General features: G+C 42.0%; 1 protein-coding gene across 11 annotated transcripts; it reads right to left on the bottom strand.

The window, feature by feature from the left end:
- Positions 1–2,322: 2,322 nt before the first annotated feature.
- On the bottom strand, positions 2,323–19,476 carry picalmb (phosphatidylinositol binding clathrin assembly protein b). Of its 11 annotated transcripts, none has more exons than XM_062385929.1 (23): positions 18,754–19,476; positions 14,937–15,079; positions 14,701–14,776; positions 14,483–14,585; positions 14,024–14,117; positions 13,782–13,893; positions 13,560–13,666; positions 12,895–12,936; positions 11,194–11,279; positions 10,910–11,033; positions 10,678–10,811; positions 10,114–10,214; positions 9,807–9,959; positions 9,382–9,465; positions 8,069–8,161; positions 7,768–7,866; positions 7,223–7,339; positions 7,089–7,119; positions 6,886–6,985; positions 6,698–6,757; positions 5,498–5,650; positions 5,064–5,169; positions 2,323–3,815 (listed from the first exon to the last, which is right to left on the bottom strand). In XM_062385929.1, exons 1-22 carry the CDS (start codon positions 18,881–18,883, stop codon positions 5,077–5,079), a joined length of 2,235 nt encoding a protein of 744 aa, XP_062241913.1. In that variant the 5' UTR covers positions 18,884–19,476; the 3' UTR covers positions 2,323–3,815; positions 5,064–5,076. The 11 variants fall into 11 exon arrangements, with proteins under 11 accessions (XP_062241913.1, XP_062241914.1, XP_062241917.1 ...); XM_062385930.1 differs by having other exon boundaries at positions 5,546–5,650; positions 18,754–19,475; XM_062385933.1 differs by lacking the exon at positions 8,069–8,161 and having other exon boundaries at positions 18,754–19,475.
- Between the last annotated feature and the right edge of the window lie 896 nt (positions 19,477–20,372).

Below are 20,372 nucleotides of genomic sequence, written 5' to 3'. Positions count from 1 at the left end.
AAACTTTGGAAGAACTCCATCCTTTAAAAACAGGCAGAGCATCTGACCATCATCTGTTGATTGGTCGGTGGTTTCCCAAAATATGTGACTGACAACGACAACGTGCAACTCACACAACCACTGACTGCCTCCATACAACTTGCTTCTGATAACGGGAAAATGAACGCAGCAGCAGCCCTCAGCTCGATTTACACCAGAAACACTGAAGAGCAGCTCCGGTCATTCCATTAATGGTTGTGAAGCATTAGTGAATTATACAGTCGCTTCTGTATCTGTGTGCGAGTGGATTCACTCAGTAAATGAACCTGAACAAAACCTTTGAGCTACAAACTGAACACATCCATTCTAAGTTGATTTGAACTTTTACTGCATTATATTTCAGTGGGGACATTCATTTTAATGTATTCAATTATTTCAAAACACAACATGGCCCTCAGTAGAGTTCAGGGTCCAACAGACCACTTATGAAACCAACTTTGAATTAACTAGATGCAGCTTTTTAATTGGATCTACACTAAATCTCATACACCATTTATCTCAACATGTTATATAGCCTTAAAGAAACTATCCTGGATCAACACCAGGATTTAATGTGTCCAACAACACATCCTTCCATCAAGTTTGGTAGTAATCCGTCCAGAAGCTTTTCTGTAAGTTTGCACTAAATAACAAAACAACAAACAATAAGAAGAAACAGAAACAGTTCAGTTGAGTCCAGGATCCAGTACTTCTCCAGACACTATGAAAATGACTCTTGTTTGCTCCATTTCCATGTTTATTCAAGGAAACTGGTTTTACTGGCACAAATGATACAAACTCTTTGTGACAGACCAACTGTCTGGCTGAGCATTCTTTATTATCTGCATGAATATTATTATTATTATTCAAGATGCAGCACTTTACCTTTAACAGTAAAGTGAAGACATGTGAGGTCCCTGTGCAGCTGCAGACTCTGAAGTGAGGAGAAGTGAGCACTGAAGATGTTCCCTCTACTCCCGAGTTGTTTTTCGCTGTTCAGCAAACTTAATTAAAACGGAATCATTAGAATTTGGCTTTGGAGGATTCGCACTGAACTGGTTCATGTGTCTGGCTTAAATGATAAGAAGTTAGAAAATCGCTGTGGAGACAGGAGCTTGTCAAAAATGATGGTTAATGAGTGATATCTGGTCGAAAACTGTTCTTATTAACTGATAGATTAACTTTATAAGCAACTCTGAAATAAATCCGGACTGGTTTCCACTCCTGGCAACAGTTCCTCTGCAGCCTCAGAGAAAACTGTCCTCAGGTTTCGTTGAGTTGTTTTTTTGACACTTGTTTAATTGTAGTCTTGCTGCAGTGATAAATAAAGATCAGATAAAAGGTTTGTTTTTACCTCCACTACAGATCCGCTGCTCCTGCTGCTGCCGCTGGTGGAGACTCCAGACAGGAGAGGAGGAAGAGGAGAGGAGAGGAGGAAGAGGAGGGCGGGCCTCAGGGAGGAACCGACATGTGCATCAGACACACGTCGCCAAAGTGTGCATGTGTCGGGGGTCCGTGATTGTAATAACAGGGAGCGTCCAGCAGGTGTCCGTAGTTTCCACATGTTGATATCAGTGTTTGAACAAAGGGTGTGAACCTCAGGTGACTATTAACAACCCCCGGGGGCGGATCAGGAGAAAAGACTCCCAGAGCCAAAAGAAGGTAAAAGGTGTTTGTTAATTTATTCTTGTTTTTATTTTGCTTTTTTATGTATATTTATTTGTTTTGCCCTCTTTATCTGGGTCTTCCAGATTATCACTCCAACTTCTGACACTATGTATGACTCTGAGCCACTGTTCGGTGTTTGTCCCTTTTTCACTTATACTTGTATGTAACTAGTTTTCATTTGTTATAAATGTGAATAAAAAAAAAAAAACTGAAAACATAATTTTTTGTTTTTGTGGCCGTTAAAGGAACCAACAGGGAACACTCTTTGGATTAAATTAATTTTAACTGTATAAAATATGATATAACTATGACGTAATATCAAATGACATAAGATCTGCGGATGAGTTTTGTCTTGACATTTCACAGCCTGCATTATTTCAGATGTTTGAAAATGCAAAATTCCAGCTTAATTTGCATATATTCAAATAACTAGTGAACCTTTTGCTTTATGAGGAACCAAGTTCCCTGTTCAGGATTCATTAGCGAGAGCTGAAACCAAACTGCTCTTGATACAATCTCAAAATAAGTTTCGCAACTCCAAACCTTCATGAGCTTCAATACCATCCTCAGCTCACAACTTCCCTACTACAATCAAATACACATTTTCACCTTTACGAAAAACCATGAACACGACAGTTTGTGGAAGCTGCTCTTTATTTGTAAAAGAAAGAAAAGACTTCAGTCATTGTCTGCTACACGTTCTAATTACATAAAGAAAATATCTGCGGAGACAAACGCAGAGAATATCCTGAATCAAACTTAGGTAGAGTCAAATTTGATTGAATTGCTTTCATATTTCATACATCTTTCACTTTAGCACTCAAAGAACAGTCAGGGTTTTTTTTTTATATATACATAGAGCGCCGATCAACAGCGCTCCTCCACTCCACAGCCGCTCCTCTGGATCTTTTTTTATACAATTAATTTACATCAAATCCGTGACCCTCTTTCTCCCCCCCACCCCCCCTTGGCGTGGCGACAAGCTCTCCAGCCAGCAGACACACTCAGTCCATCATTCCCTGCCCTCTCCCCATCTCCTGCTGAGGAACTGTAGTGTGGAAAGATGTGTGCAACATGAAGACAACTCGTTCACATTCAGAGTAAAGGCAGCCTTGAATACGGTCAGTGAGTCAACGGCATGCCAAGCTTAAAGCAAATGGAGCCCACCGCCCAGTGCGACGCTTCAGATTCGTGGATGAAGTGTTGCAGGAAACTGATCCATTGCAAAAAACCCTAGGCACAGAACCGACTACATCACATTTACCGACTCATACTCTAACCCCTGCACTTGAAGTACAATGGAGATTGTGAAATCTTTCATCTAGTAAAAGAAAAAGAAAAAAACTTAAAACACAAAACTCAGAATATTTAGTGCTCTATGATTCCGCTTAATAGGTGTAATTTATATAATAGCTATTTTTTTTTTTAACTCTACCTCTCGATGATAGTCAGAGATCCTTGTTTAATGCTGAAGCACTCCCACAGGTGTTCAATGTACTGTAGATTTTACATTATTATCATTATTTTCCCCAATCTTAAACCAATAATCATAAATAAATACAAACAACACACAAGGAATGTCTACTGTAAACACGGTAAAAAAGACAGGAACTTAACAGGTGTAAACGTCATTAGCATCACTACTTAGTGACAGTTAATTAACTGTAGGGGATGGATGACTGATGATCGGATCAAGAAAGGGAAGGAGCGCTCTCCCTTCACCTCCGCCACCTCCCCCCGCTGAACATCGAGCCTTTACATCCAACCACAGTGTTTCCAAATACATAACATCAAAGTTTCTCAGCACCCATTCACTGTCTTTACAGATTACACTGTAAAATTGATAAAGAATCCTCTTAATGGGGGTTAGACAGCAGCATCACTCGGCGTCTCGGACAAGTTACAGATTAATGGGTGTGAGCTATCGCCAAACATCACTTGGACTTGCTTACCATGGTTTGTGACAAGTCGTTGCACCATTGTGTTGTTGACATGTCTGCATTTGGGTGCGTGAGTGTGTGTGTGTGGAGTTTTTCTTTGAAGAGTTAGACTGCAACGAGGACAAAGCTTTGCTGCTAATTGCTTCATCTTCTGAGAGACACTTTTCTTCAAAATTACATGAACTGCATCTGGAAAGAGGAGCAACAGACAAATGTTAGCAAAAGTTTACATTCAAAAATATATCAGTTGACTGTGCATGTAACTCCTCCTCAGAACGACACTGTCCAATTGAACTGTTGGTTTGGATTCAGCACCTGTAGGCCGTTATACGCTTGAAAAAAAAAAAAATCTGACATCTGCCTCTTCTTGTAACTACACAAATTGCCAGACAGTCATGATGTTTTTTAAATTGTCTTCAGTCTCAAATTGACCTACATGCAGTGATCCACAATCAGAAACTGTTAATTGGGAGTTTGGCTGATGCTGAGCTCGGGCTGCCGGGTGTTTTGAAACGGATTTCCCAAACATGAGTAGAATCTGGGAATATTTTTTTAAACAAACCCAGACTACAAAATTAAGAAATAATGCCACATCACACACTACAGGATCTTAATAGGATTATTGGTCCAGAGGCAGCGATGCACCAGCTCACGTCTCTCACGTGACCTCACGAGGAAGCAGATGTAAACAAATGGAGAATGGCATGCAACTTCTCTATTGTTAATAAGCAAAAGCAGAAGGTTAAATGAGTCTGGATGTGAAAATCTTTTGCGAGATGTGGTCATCACCGGTTATCTATTGACAGGAGAGATTTTAACTGTCACCTATGTCACTGTCAACAATAGCCTCAGAATGTTAACTGTTGCTTGGCAGCAGTGTCAGCGGCCCCCCCACTCTGTTGGCTTAGAAAGTACCAACGTAACCTCACACTAATCAGATTATCAGGTACCGACCAGAACAGATCTGTCCTCTGAGTCTCGGGGGACAGAATCTGCCCCAAACTCTTGTTGTCTGAGCCCAGCTACACTGCATCGCTGTTAGCAAAGCTACTACACACATTTGTTCAGAAGTAAAATATTACAAGACTACAGTGGTTTTCCCCATTAGAAAATAACTTAGGGCGCTCAGCTAAGTGAACGGCAAATTTAGTTAAATTCAACAATGGCCACAAGCTTTTGAGAAAACGTGGTTGAGCAACATGTGATGACAGTGGAAGACAAAGGGCTCAGAATGAGGCTGGCTATGATAACGAGGATACATCCGTCAATACAAGCAAGAAATCCAAGCAGCAAATGTCCAGATTAATTAAAGCATCATAAATAATACAGAGAGCATCTTATCACAACACTAAGATATAAGCATGTAAAAAACAAGGGGCAGTAGGACAGGGCATGCAATGCATGCAGGTGCATGCGCAAGCAACAAGCATGCTGTACCTAAGGAGATGCTCTACAAGAAATCCTTGAGAGAGAGGTGTGCAAACGGGTCCTGTCCAGGGGCTCGGAGAGGACTCTGGCTGGAAGGACTAGAGGCTGCGGAGGGCTATTTCAGGAAGAAATACAGGAAGTAGGAGGACCAGAGGAGAAGTCAGAGAGTTAGTACAGAGACTGCAGGGTGTTGAGATTAGTTTGGAGAAGCTGTGATGTAGGAAAGACGGGTTAATAAAATGTAGTTAGGGGAAAACCAGGGAGTCAGAGAACGAGGAAGATAATTCACAGTTTGGTTCCTTTCAGCTCCGGAGAGTGAAGGGTCCATAGTTCAAACTGTCATCATCTGCTGCAGTAGTCACACTGACTAACTAGGGAACACGCCACAGCACAATGGACACACCTATTTACTCAACCTGATAATTGCGCAAATAGATACTGACTTCACTGGGCAGTGGCTCTGTGCAGTAGTCAGTCTGCCGTGCACCCACCTGAGCACTGGACACAGAGCCAAAGGGGTTGGGTGGCCTCATCACAGGCTGGCTGTACATCATGGTGGGTGGATTCATCATGCCCATAGAGCCCATTTGCGGAGGCTGCAGTGACACAGAGATCAGAGAAGTTTCTTCAGTGATTCAGTTCAGCTGTTAAATGTGTGGGTTCAAAAACACATGACAGAGTAAAATTCAGGTTCATTTTCTAGTTTTTACTTTAAATACTTGAAGTCGAAAAGTTAACCTGTATATTTCTGTACATTTCGTCTATTATTTTGTAAAATGTTTGAGTACTGCCTCCACCGCAGTGGTTCAGGACATCTCAATCATGTTGACATTTCATGACAACCTGACAAACTTGATCTACTGATGAAGCTCATAAGTTCATGTGTGGTCACAAGCTCCAGAATTGACCCTGAATTAACTGAAGTCTCTTAAACTTTAGCAGGATGTAATTATCTAATCATGGATGGAGCAACAATACAACAGTGCTAAATGAAAATCATTGAAAAACATTAGTTTCTTATTGTATTTTCTAAAAAAAGAGTGCTGATGATATTTGTAAAACTTAAGAGATTTCATAATTCTGAAAGTGCATTTAAATAGTTATCTTAACGATAAGAAAGAGGTAAGAACATAAATCCTGGCTGCATAAATTAAATATCATGAGGTCCCAAGGCAACAATTTGCCGTTTGTCACCTATAGACCCGAAACCCCAGATACATGGAACATGAGCACAATATATTCTTAATTATATTTTCCTTACTAACATGTAAGATCATTCTTGACATTGAAAATATTGTTTGGGACAACAATCCCATTATGCTTTCAACTGTACTGCAAGAAATGAATCGAAATAATAACAGCTTCTCCATAACAACTGCACAGACACTCTATCCACTGATGAAGACAGGTAAAAAACTTGGACCAGAGTTTGGATTGTTCGGCCAAAACTCAAGTGAATCACAGTAAACATGTTGTTTTGGGGCCAATGTGGGGTCCGGAGCCCCTGACTGGTTGCCCCCTTCACATATGTAGTAATACAGCCACATATGACCTGTGTCAGTATCAAGTGCTTAATAATCAGAGTGGACAGAGCCACGATGCTACTCAATCTACACAAACTGTATTTCTGCTGAAATACTGACCATGCCATATCCCATCATGCCTGTGGGTGTGGTGGCAGGGAAGGCCATGACTGACTGTGGCTAAGGAGACACAACAAATAGATTTATAACACAAATGACCACAAAAAAACAACAAATGTGTGCAAAACAGCATGAAATTACAACAAGAAACAAGAACAGCTCTAGGGTGAAAGAACTGTGTGCCTCACCATGGAGACGGGGTTCCAGGTCATGGATGGTGCCGCCTTTGGCTGCCAGTTGTTGCCACCGGTCATCCTCCTCTCTCCTGGCTGGCTCCAGTGGATGTCACTGCAAATTAACACAGATGATGTTAGCACCAGCGTGTGAGAGGCCTGAAAACACAGAGATGCTGCTTCAGTTTCTGAACACCGAGTGTTGATCCACCACTTACTTCTTCATTGAGCCGTTTCCAATGCCAAGGTCTGAAAAGAAAATTCAAACAGGAGGTGTTGAATGTCGTGGTTTTTTTCACCCTTAATGAACACGTGTTAATAAGTGCAGCTTAGAGCAGAGCAGCAAACTCACTGCCGACAAGGTTAGCCAGGGAGGAGTCAAGGTCGTCTGACACCAGCCTATCTGGCTGCTGACTGCACAGCTGGTTGGAACCGGCCAGGGTCGGTTTCAGGATGCCCCCGGTAATATCTGACAAGACAATTAGAGCCACGATGAATCATTAACTGACAGAAAGCTAATTGTGAACCCTTTTTTTTAACTGAAAAATTATGTTGGTCATTTTTCAAACATGAGTAATGTTTGCTGATTCTGAGATTTGCTGTTATTTTTTCCTAGTAAACGATAGTAAACAGAGGATCTTTGGCCTTTGGATGGATAAATAAATAAATAGCTCCAGCTGTCTAAACAATAAAATTGTTATTAGTAGTTGTTGTTATTAATGCTCTATAAAAAAAAAAACTGCCAACCAAACATAATAGTTTAGGTTTAAATGTGGTCACAAACCAACCAACAAATGTACAGGAGTGAAAACACAAAATCCTTGGCAGAGGTAGAATCTAGAGGTATATACCTTCTGGGGCAGGTATTCCATGTGCACTTATTATGTAAATCCTCACCATCAGAAATGACACTGTTGCTGCCTGAGGCTTTGGCTCCAAAAACTGACTCAAAGTCCACTTGGAGTCCCCCTGCTGGCTGCTGTGGCGTTGAATATCCTGCACAAGAGAAGAGGAAAAAGGTCAGATGCAGTAAAAGAATCACAAAATGTGAAATTACTGGAAAGCAATCACTGCTAAGTAGTTTCTGCACTGGCCTGTGTTGGTACAGAGTCTATATAGCCGGCGTTGATGCTTCTGCTGAATGCCACAAGCATCTCTACAGAAGTATTGATCTACAGCTGAATGTGCTTCACTCTACCTCTGAATAGACCTGCTACAGTAGAGGGCTCAGAGGGGAAGGGAGCCTGGTGTGGGAGGTGCTGGGCAATGGACACTGGACCACAGAAGGAGTCTGACAGGCCACAGGAAGCAGGAAGAGGAAGACAACGAAGAGAAAGAAGAGAGGAAGAAAGAGAGCAAAAGGAGACGCTATTTCAAGGCCAGGCCAGAGAGACAGGTTGGAAATGACAGGTAGGAAGAAGCAAACTAAAATATACAACTTTTGTAGCTCTTAAATAGTTAATGTTTAACACAGTTGAAGAGTTGTAAAATGATAAAATAGTGCTTGTAGTTAAACTTGTAGTTATCCTGAGGCAAGGATACTTTAGGAACATTTGGGAACATAACATTTTGGGACATACTCGTATTAGCTTACTTGCCAAAAAAGTATTTATTGATACCACTGGGCTGTCAGTGAAATAAACCTGAAGCTAGGTGAAGTAGAAATAATGGGAAAACAGTCCTGTGTTAAAATGCATGAGGTGCACTGGTGGAGTAGTGAGATCCTTAAGATCCATACATTTTAAGGCTTGTCGTCAAAAACACAGTAACTCTGTGTTGAGGCCATTTGTGCACTGGGAATCATTTGATTGGAAGGAGGACTCTGCTGTTGGACAGGATAGCATCACAATGAGGTGTCAGTTTTGTATGATGTTTCTGTCATTTTAGGTAGATCAAATCCCACTGATGTTGGTTTAAGTATTTTTTTTTTTACAGTACATTCGGTTTTAATTAGTTATTTAATGCTATAAAAACGGGGTAGAATGCCATCACTGACAGCTGAGACTATCGGGTGTATCAATGGGTCATTGCTACCGGAAATAACTCCCCCAATCACAGCTGCACAAACTCTGGTTACAAATGTTTGCAGTGATTGTATCCAGGATATTGCTGCTCCATTTCAGGATGGTGGGAGGAAGTAGAGACTCATCGTCCATCTTTATTTGTACTCTGATCCTGTGCACAACCCACTGTTCTACTGGAGCATGTTATTTTTGTACTTCTACAGTTAGTTTATAAAACAAAGGGCTATAATTACCAAGCTTTAGGTGCTGGTAGGAAAAAAATTCTTTTACCTTTGGACAGAGCCATACAAAGTATTTCCACAAGACATCAGAGTGGTATCAATTAATCAAAGCAGTATTTCCCCAAAAATGTCAAACTGTTCCATTAATCTTAGTTTATGTCAACATTTCTATGATCAAAAATAATGGTCGTTGGGGATTTTCTCATGGACGCTATGTTTACCAGGGTTCGGTAAACATAGGCTGCGATGGTGAGCCATCATAGTACCTGAGACGGAGGTTTCTATCCGCACTGTGCGTTTGTAATTGGTTGAAACGGTTGAGTTTGTGTCAGTAAAGGGATTGTAACGATCTGGAGAATCAAAGATAGTGTTGGTAAAAGAAAAACAGGTTTCACATTAAAAATGCTATTTGTCTTTACAGTACAACACCAAACTGTTCATTGAAAGAGAGGATGAAGAATCACTGTAAAGCAACATGGGCTTAGGGTACAGTGGGGCATGGAGGAGAGGAGATACGGTTTGTTTTTACTATAAAAAGGTTAAAAAAAGGATAATTTGTGCAAAGACAGATAATCAACATTTACACTACAGCGGCACAGAAACATGCAAACTAAACAGGAGCATACGCGACTACAGGGAAATGAACGAGAGTGACGAGACGTTAGGGAGAGAAACAAAAATGAGTCATTACCACCAAACATTTCATGACCAGATGTCATAGAGGAAAAGCTAACACCGTCTGAAGACACGACAGGCAAGTGAGAGGCATCGACAACGAGTTTTGAGAGGAAAGGGTTGAGGTTTGGCATGGAATCATCTCCAGCTTCAGCAGAGGTGAAAGGATCTAGGCAGGCGGAGCAAAGAGACAAAGATAAGAAGAAAAAGACAGAAGAGAGTGGAGAGGAAGAGGTGGGCGTCAGTCAGAGTCAGACAACAACAAGAGTAGGAGAGCATGCAGAGCAGAAACCACAGGAGCTGAAGCAGAAGCTGCTGCTCACCTGCCCATGCTGTGGCCACCGGATGTCCTGTTGAAGCGGACTGCATGGAGGGCTGGAAGGTCGACTGCAGGTCAAACAGGTCACTCTCCATCTTCACGGCTCTGCAGACAGAACACATTTAAAAAAGGTCAAAAATAAATTTGACATACTCCTATTAGTGCACAAGTCATGGTCAAAATGAAGGCTTTCCTTTTCAGTAGACATGTAGTGTATTTAATCAGATTTGCAGAACTTGTCATTACAAACGTTATTCCTTCTTTCTTATTCTTAATTGTTGAGACAGAGGAGAAAGGGACATAAACAGAAAATCACAGGAGTTTGTGTTTAAAATAAAGTTTATCAAATTTGTGGGAGTATCAAACAACTAACCATCTGAGTCTATAAAATATCAGGAAACAGTGTCGTGATTTCCGAGCTCAAGCTGAAATCCTTAAATTGCTTATTCTGAATGACTGTCAGACTAAACTACTAGGTCCTACGACATAGAAAATAATCTTAAAGCTGCTTAAATGGAAATAGATCAAAAGAAGTGGACATTGGGCATTTAGTAAAAGTAAGATGTACCCATTTGAGCAGCCGGGTGTAGAGAAGAGGTCCATGGCTGCTGCTGTGCTGATTGTGCCCCCAGTGGTGGAGATAGGCGACGTATCAGTGGTGGCAAAGGACGGCCTCTTGGAGAGCTCTTTAAGCCTTTGTTCCTAAGTAAGGAAGTCGAGATTAAATATACAGGCAACATGTTTCTTAAATCTAAATTAAACTTTTTAAATGCTTTTTTTTTTTTCTATTGAACGCTGACCTTCAGAGCTTTGAGTCGAGACTGTTCCTCTTCGAGAGCTGCCTGCTTCTCCCGCTCGTCCACTTTAGTGAATGACATCCCCGTGCTGGCGAGCGATGACACTGCGTTTGATAGAGTGCTGGCCCTGCAGGGCAAAAACAAATTCACACTCGATGCAGCACAGGCAAAGCTCTTACTGATCTAATAACACTTCATATCATACAGCAATATAGATAGTAACAAAAGACAGAGCCTGAGACTCAGGGAAGAATATGAGAGGGATTCAGAAATAGTGATTAACGAACCTGCTGGCTGCGGTGGAGTCTTTGACTTTCTTGCCCTCTAAAGAGGCCAAGTGCTGCTCCAGAGCTTCGAGGAGGCTACTGGGAGCCTGTCCGGACAGAAAACATAAATCAGCGAGTTCCTGAGACTCAGAAAACGCAGTCTTTATGGACATCAAGACCAAAATGGACAGTGGTGGGCAACCAAGATACAGCAGAAAACACTGCTGCCAAAAATCCCTGGTGTCAAATTCATGTCTTTCGTCCGGTTGTTTTGTTTTGCTCCACAAAAGGAGAACTAGCAGCTTTGTGCTTCAGTCTCCCACCACTGATCAATGACTCCATTCCAGCCGAGAAGCTACTTTCGGATGAGAGCGACATCTGTGTGGGATGACGTACTGCACCACATCACTTTCAACAACCTGGCTGTTGTTGAATTAGTCATGTCTAAACACAAAAGGGCAGCCATTTCACATTAGATGAGCTACACTGGATCTTACACATAGACCGAATATAAAAGTGGTTGCCATGACAGCTGCCCAAAGGTGAAGCCAAAACATCTGGATCACCCCACGTAGCTCCTCCCCCTCCCCAGTCTCAAAGATTCTTCAGGTGATTCTCAGTGTCCATACAAAGACCCCTGATCACCACATAATGATCAATGTTTTTTTTTTTTCTTTTCTTAAACAGCTGCACACGATTCATTCATTTCCTCCCTCCTGACTCCACTCGCTCTCCTTCCCTCACCAACACACACATTGCCATTGGACACATCTGTCAACTCAGACTTGGTTAAAACAACTTAATTAGGTCTTCACGAACACAAGTGATTATGATTATGATTATTTGCATATAGAGCGATGAAGTGAGATCCAATCACAGGAGACACATCAGCATTTTAATACCAAGTCTGAGCAGGACCTCTGGCTTCGATTGAAAACAACAAAGCAAGATGTCGGCACCAATGTTTGAGATGTTTTGGCTTCATTTTCCTAGAGAGGGAGGAAGTAGCTCCATCTTTATAAACAGTCTACGATTACTAATATGAAAAGGATTTTACCACAGCGAGCGTTTTGTCCTTCAACTGTTTTTTCACCACGATGTTAGGAGACAGATTCAAAGCAGAGGCATGCAAAAAAGACAACACTGAGCCAAGTCACGGATATAGAAGAAGAGTGAAATGATAGTACTTACACAAACTGTGAACTAAAGTGGAAAGATAAAGGGAAAATACAGAATATAAAGGTGGTGATAGTAAGGGAGGGGGATGCATTTTATCTGGAGCTCTCAAGGGGTAAAACACTAATGTAAAATTGGTCCCTACAGACCAGCACAACAGTATGTGCAGCTGTATGTGACAGCTAACTGTCTCTCTGCAGATTTGTTGCAATTTTAAAACACTAAGTGTGGACTTTACACCTTTATTTACTGTAGATAGAAGGAGAAGAAGAAGAGGGTAAGGCTAAGAAGAAAAGGAGGAGCAGCAGTAGAAGAAGAAACAGGAGAAGACGACCACCTCCTCTGGCAAACATGCACTCGAGAAGGAAATCATGCATCTTGTCTTAATTTTAAAAACATATCTGTGTTGGATGTAATATAAACTGGCTGGACAAAGACAACGCAGATGAAAAGAAAAGGAGTTATAGCTGGAAGTAAGAAAAAGAGCGAAAGGACATACTTCCTATTGAGGGCAAAATTCTGGGGACTGCAGATTTCTTTGCTTACCTGTGAAAGGTCTGGAATGTCACCTCGATCAATGCCCACCTGCTGTTAGAAAGAAAAACAAACAAAGTTGAGTTTTTGTCTTTGCTGCGTTTAAACAGAAATCACTGAAATATCTCATTCACAACAGCATCTGTAAAACTATTACTGCACAGCTACTACACAGTTGTACACATTCTGCCAACCGGTGCAGTTTCAGTCTAAATTCATATGAAGTCACAGTTACTCTGCGAGAACTGATCAAACTGTGAAGAAATTCCCAAAGGCAGACTTGACATATCATGTTCAAAAGGCTAAAACATGTTATGTGAGCCGCTTTGACCTTGCACCTTAGACCTTTCAGTCTAAGTGAAAGTTTGTGCCAGATTTAAAACGATTCTCTCGAGGGGTTCTTAGGATAAAGCAGTGACGAGGCAAAAACCTAGACCAAACTTTAATCAGATCATTTTTGCGCCAGAGGAAATTCCCTCTGATATATCATACTCACAGGAATATGAGGCCACCATGATGTTAACCTTTTACGTTAAGACACTTAAATCTAATCAGTTCATCTTTAAGTTCATGCAAACAATTTGAAGAAATTCCTTCCAGGCGCTATTGAGATATGTTCAAAAGAATGGAAAAGATGACAGGACAACCCAAAACCAGAAATATTAAGTGGAAATTACCTCTGCTACTTTGAGGAACTCTGATATCCGGGTCATTCGGGTGAGAAACTTCTTGTAAATGTCCAAACCTTCTTTACACTGAATCTTCTTCATGTCAAAATATTTCTCTGTTTGGAGACAAAGATTTTAATTAATTTAAAATGGACAGAGAAGAATATCAGGACAAAATTAACCAGAGGAGACAGAGACGGTTTAAATCACAGTGATCATTGAAGGTCTTACCAAGCAGGTTGATGATGCCTTCATTGTAAGCAGCAAAGAGCCGGATGGAGTCTTTAAAGAGGAGCATGAAGGCTGCATTGATGACTCCATTAGTCAGCTCGTTGGCGTTAACCTGAGGGAAATCAGTCAAGATATTTGTCTAAATGTTGACATGACAAAATAAAAAGCCTGTGTTTGTGAAATCAGATAATGAGATTGTTTGCAGCAGCCTCAGTAATATGGCCGCTTACCCTCAAACTCACATTGAAATCAAGGAGGGCATCCATCTGGTTCTGAATTATTGGGATAGTCTTGAGCAGCTTCTCTGTATTCATCATCCTCATAACACCGTCCACTCTGTGTGGACACATGGAGATTCAGAGGAGAGAGAGGCAAACAGTGCAGCTCTCAATGCAGGACAACAAACAGACTAACGCTGACTGTATCACTGCAGCTACAGATGTTTACAGAATAATCTATCATCGATTTCGTCAATCAAATGGTTTTTTTTTGTTTTGATTTTTCGATGGGAAAAACATGCTTTGTAATTTTCCACAACCCAATGTCACATGGCTTATTTCATGCGACCCGTATTCCAAAACCCAAAGATATTGCCATTACTCACAAATTATCATTAGTTTTAAGTTAAACGCATGTCACAACCTGCCTAGGTCACCAGCGAATTGCAAAATGTACGATAAATTGACGATAGAAGTCCTTACCCGCGTTTTACTTTTGTGAAGTCAAAGGCAACCTGTCTGTATGAAACAGCTTTCTCGTTCAGGTATCGACTGTACCTCCTGATAAATGTGGACATGTCATAGCCTGGCAAGAAAAATGCAGATGGAGCTTTTACGATTTGAAAGAACAATTTCTTTATAAAATGGTAAAATTAGAAATCAGCACTGAAAACCACAACAAACAGAATCAAAATTGTTACCTTGTAACCCACTTTTATCCAAAAAATTACTGAGGTTGAAAAGTGTATTCCTTGAAGCCAAGTACTGGACGAAACGCTGCATGAGGGAGACATTTGTTACTTAAAATAAGACCAATGCATTAATTATACTTGTTTTAAGGTCACATACTCTGCCGTTACATTATTCAACTTTTCTTGTCATGTCTGATTGTTTGTTATACGTCTAGCTGCTTGTGTCAGAGTGTCTGAAGCCTCACCTCGTTGCCATAGACCATGAGGTGGTGTGTGGTGATAAGTGACTTGAATACGACCACCCAGCTGGTGTTGGTGGTCCGCTCAAACAGCGAGTCGGCCAGCTGTGGAATGTTCACGTTCATCTCGTTGGTGCAGTGGATCAAGTCTGAAAGAAAGAGGGGCCAATACATGAAATCATGAGGTTGAAATAGTATCAAGAAAATCAATAAAGACAGTAGATTACTAATAAATCAAGTCATATTATGCTGCCTTGATCAAACATATAATAGACGTTGATGGGTTTTATCAAATCTGATCTTTATGTCACATATTTGTCTGTATAATTGGTTTGGACTGAGCTGGTGTCCCACTGACTAACAGAGCTTGCTGATACGTCTGATGAATCTTCTATTCATAACATTTTAAACTGTCAGAGAATTATTTTCATTATCAGACATGGATAACGTAACACACTGTGAATTCACAGTCACTCAGACAGGCTTCATGTTGAGCTGCTGAGCAGATAAACACCTGCCGCTGCTGCTGCTACTATTGTTCAGTTTTAAGAGAACAAACTGTCTCTGATATGAATCATGCTTAAGTGCACGGCAGCAGGTCACATACATGGAGTTGATTGTTTGTTATTCGCAGACTACTTCTCATTAGTGTGTTTTTCAAAGCAGTGTTCCATCAAAATAAAGCTGGAGATGCTGAATGGAATAGCCTGTTTCAACTACTTTTAAAAATTGATTCTCATACTTTGATGTAATGCAACACATGACGAAATCCATTCAATGGAAAACTTTAAACTTCACTAATTCGGAGCTGAAATCGTTCTGCAACTGTTTTGATAGCATAGTTATTGCTTAAGATATTTTTCAAGCACAAATGCCACAAATTTAAATATTCTGTAAAAAAAAACTGACATTTAGTCATTTCCATTTAAGTAGATAGGATATGGACCAAACTAAAGCCATCAAATACATTTTTGTATGTTCATGTTTTATATGAACCTTTAAAAAAGGGGTGAAAGTTCATACTTGACAGAAATCACTACTGCGCAGACTTCGCTTTCAAATGACGTCAAAAGCACAAAATGGTGGCACCTGTATCCGGGATAATTTAGCTTCATTTCCCTAAACAGGAGGAAGTGGAAACACGTCATCCATAAATATTTACAGTCAATACCTAAAAATGTTCAACGGTATTTGGAGCCCTGGCTCTGGAAGGCGTGATGGCAATCTTTTCTGTTTGCGATATTTTATCGTCTGAACAAGAAGTCAACAACATTTTCATCAAACTTATTAATTGAAATCAACATGAACTGATCCTGGCCATTGTAATCAGTAACATTCAACAAAACATCCTTGCAACAGCCAGACATGAGGTGCAGAGCAAGACGATGATGTCCACTCATGTTCTAGCAAACTTCCTCAGCTCATACGTTCATCCATGTGCTGGTCGGATGATGTTCGTCAAAGCGGTCGAGCACATCAGCCCCCTAATGACCCTGCCATTCACAGCAGTGATCAGACAGACGGGGTAATTGGGCGTCCCTTTCTGTCCTATATTTGACTTTTCAAAAGGCGGGGGGGCTCTAAGTAGGACAGGATAACCTTCCAGAGCAGCGGCAGCATGAGTGGCTGAACTTCCAAGGGAAGACAACGATGGAGGGAGGAGGACAAAAGCAGGGGGGAGGAGGAAGAGGAGGTATAAGCTGGGGTGGGGCAGGAGGGTTGTTAAATCATGTAACAGCCACAGTAAACATAAGATAGTGTTGACGAGGGACAAACCGTTGTCAGCATCTCAACTCTTGTGTGTGTTTATGACTCATGTGTGCACTTCTGTTTAACAACTCTATTTCCTCATGTGACTCAATGCAGGAAATCCTTGAGGTATATTTCTCAGTTAAGAATTTGCTCTGAAAATGTTATTTATTTTCTTTCTTTTGGTTGTTTTGTCACTGTGATTAATTAACACATACAAAAATAAATTTGGAGACAACATGGTGACATGTTGTAGTTTGATCATATTGTCATTCACGTTTCTGCTTGACCAATACAGTATTTTCTAGATGCGTTTTGTTTTAAATTAAATGTATGAGTTGGTTTTACTTCTCCATCATTGTGTTTTACACTTTCAACATGTTTATTTTAGTCTTAATACGTAAACTTAACTTATTTACTTAGTAATTAATAGTAAGTAATAATATTGTCGGCTCAATTTTCATAGTTCCTTCTTTTACTAAGAAGTTTCCCCATTTTAAAGTATTTTTAGATAACTTTATCGTGTAACTGCTTGTACTCAAACAGACGTACACTTGAGGACATTCTTTTCTACTGTTAACTGAAATAAAAAAGGTTTTTATAGAAAAATGTATATACATATTTCTCAAAGTGAGGCAACAAGATAATGAAAACAACATGAAAGAGCGTTGCAGTCCTGATTCTTTCTATGAAATGGAGGCACCTGACCTTTCCCTCTGCCTTCCTGTATTCACAGTATCGTCCTCTCTTTTATAAATACATACAAATACAGCAAGATAATACTACGGAACAATGTACAAATAACCACTCCTGTTGCGTCAGAATGGGTCGTGGAGAAAAAAACACTAAAAGATTCCAGCTAAACTTAGAAAGCAAACTTGCTGCCCCCGTCCTGCCCGTCACTCCAGCCAGGAAGCCTCCCTGATGCTGCAACATGAAACCAGAGGACCTGGCATGTGTCACTGTATGTGAGCTGGGAGGCCGAGACACCTCAGTCTCCAGGATGAGCCAACTGGGGGTGTCACTCTGCCGGAGTGGCTTCCACTCATCTCACCTCAGGGGAGCCACCGGAGGAGCACAACAGGTGCGGAGCCTGCAACTTCAACATCACCACAAGCAGCCCCCAAAAAAAGAATCACAGTGTTGGTTGTAATCCCTCACACGGACCATTAACAAAAGCCCGAGGGCAGAGTAAACCCCTCTTTTTCCTGGAACCGTTACTCGACTTGTGCAGATGATGCAGAACCTTCATAAAACCCGCTTTCATTACTGCCATCATGCATTTCCAAGTGCGGATCGATATGAAGAGAATCCACCACTGCATCTCTAAGTAGAGCCAGACACTGACTTTCTCTCAGTATGAGTGCATCAGATGGGGATTTAAGCCCTCGTGCTTACGTCAGTGTATGGATGGAGCTGTTTCATACCCTCATACCCATAATCCTCCCTCTTTGTGGCCCTTGATGTGTTCTCTGGAGCACCATGACCCCTCCAGGTGAAACAGCAGTAGGTATCACATAACCATCCCCACAGTGAGGGGCAGGGGAGCTGGGCTGAGGACAGACACTTGCCCCGGCTTGCAGGTGCACCACCAAGGTGGGGACTGGATTGAAAGCATCCCAGTAAATGTTGATGGATCAGGGCCTAGTGGTGTAAATGTCCTTATAAAATGTGTGTAGTCAAGCTGGAAGTCAGAGAGTGACTATGAAGGGGGGAAGACAGACAAGAGGGTGGACTGGACAAAACCAGACAGCCAGACAGGCTAGTTTGGCCCCAACTGGGGACAAAACCACACAAAATAACAACTATAACCATTAATAAAGAATGTACGGTGCGTTAAGCCTTCCTCAGTGCGTGTAGCTGTGTCAACAAGGCCTGTCCTGGATGTTAAAAACAATATAATCTCCCTGACATGAGCAGCCACTAGCATGTAGCCTGTCCTGAGGCTTTGCGGCCTAGTAGCTTCCACCGTCGCCATAACTCAGCCTGTTGTGTGTTTCAATGAAGGAGCAGCAGGAACCTGTCGTGATTTCCCCCCGGCGACCCCCTTGTTCCCCGCGTGGAGGATACTCACAGTCCAAATGCTTCTTTTTCGGCCCCATTATCTCGTGTGTGGTGGCCTTGCACACCGTTTTCGACACCGCGGATCCCGTTACACTGTGCTGGGCTGCGGTGATCCGGTCCGTAATGCTCTGTCCCGACATCTTCGCGTCGTCTCTCGCTCGGTGCCAACAAAAGACTTTTTAAAAATAAAAAAAACGTACAGCCGAGTCTCCCCCGCCTCGATCTTTTAAACGTGACCCTCGGAAGGGAATCAGAAAACGGGAAACCTCCTCCTACTCCTCCTCCTCCACAGCAGCAGCAGCAGCAGCAGCAGTAGTAGTAGCCTGGCCGGACCACCACCTTCTCCCCCCCGTTAGGAGCAGAACTAGCCTGCGTGTCTGTCAGCGGAGGAATAAGAGAACCGGAAACTAACAACAGTCACAAAAAAGCCTCGGTTTCTTTCCTCCTTCTGGCGCCGCTGTTTCCGCCGTGGTTCATTCAGATTTCGGGGCTGCAGCGGCCGCTCGGTCCACTCGCTGACTCATCCGACCCGGCCCCGCGTCTCGCTCTCATCCCGATGTGGCAACACCGGATCCCTGCGTCTCCCCTCCCCGCCTGCCGTCCTCCGCCGCTCCGCCAGTCGCTGCCGCCGCTGCACCTCCTCCGCCTCCAGCCGCCGCCAAAGCGCTATGGAAGATAGCAGAGCACCACGGAGCAGGGGAAATGGCGATCTACTCTGTTTAATTTCACACACAACAAACACAGCAGAGCCCGAGGCAGATGCACTTCCTGAAGCCGCTGCGGTGCAGGTGCTCTAGGGCTGACCGCATCTGGAGGGATTCTAACCTGCACCAATTACCCCTGTAACCACGGGAGGATGAAGACCAACAGGCCTGACACCCACACAAAGGAAAAGTCTCTGTGTCCCACTGTCAAACAACCAGAGGTGGTACAAGTACACACATTCTTTAGTAAAGTACTGATTCAAGGTCTTTACTTAAGTAAAAGTATAAAAGTACAGGTTATGAAATGTACTCAAAGTATAACAGTAAAAAAGTTTTCTTCCGGCTGTATCTGTGCTAAGCAAACTGAGACTCGGGTCACATTAATGTAGTTCAGAGACAATTTAACTTAAATTTTCAGTGTGTAAGATTTATGTGAAAAGGATCTATTGGCAGAAACGGAATATAAGTTTGGGGTATGGAGTATTCCTTATATATTTTTTTTTTCTGCTTCGTCTCGATATGTCTTTTAAAGGTCCAGTGTGTAGAATTTATTGCCATCTAGTGGTGAAGTTGCATTTTGCAGCTGAAGACTTCTCACCTCACCCTCCCCTTCCAAACATGATAGAGGACCTGTGGTAGCCTTCAGTTAATAATAATAATAATAATAGAGACCCAAGGACTATTTAAATGTGTCCATTGGGACAAAGGTGAAAAGAAAAGAAAGTACTTCACACAAAAAAGGATAGAAATAAACATCACTAATGGCAGGTGGAGCGTTAACTGAGGCCAAAGGCGGGGAGAGAGTTCCAGAGGTTGGGGGCTGCGACACAGAAGGCTCTGTCTTCAAAGGTTCACAGTTTGTTGTTGGGCATGGGGAGGTCAGTAAGATACGGTGGGGCTAGGGCGTGGAGGGATTTATAGGCGA

This window comes from Platichthys flesus, chromosome 4 (assembly GCF_949316205.1).
Source record: "Platichthys flesus chromosome 4, fPlaFle2.1, whole genome shotgun sequence".
NCBI lineage: Eukaryota > Metazoa > Chordata > Actinopteri > Pleuronectiformes > Pleuronectidae > Platichthys > Platichthys flesus.
The sequence above is the reverse complement of the archived record's forward strand: the minus strand, read 5'-3'. Positions and strand labels throughout refer to the sequence as shown.

Excerpts from the sequence above, each read along its gene's own strand:
- picalmb (XM_062385929.1), bottom strand. The coding sequence starts at position 18,883 with ATGTCGGGACAGAGCATTACGGACCGGATCACCGCAGCCCAGCACAGT. Across the intron at positions 10,812-10,909 it reads CTCGACTCAAAGCTCTGAAG|GAACAAAGGCTTAAAGAGCT; the intron begins GTCAGCGTTCAA and ends TTCCTTACTTAG. Across the intron at positions 7,120-7,222 it reads CCTGGCTAACCTTGTCGGCA|ACCTTGGCATTGGAAACGGC; the intron begins GTGAGTTTGCTG and ends TTTTCTTTTCAG.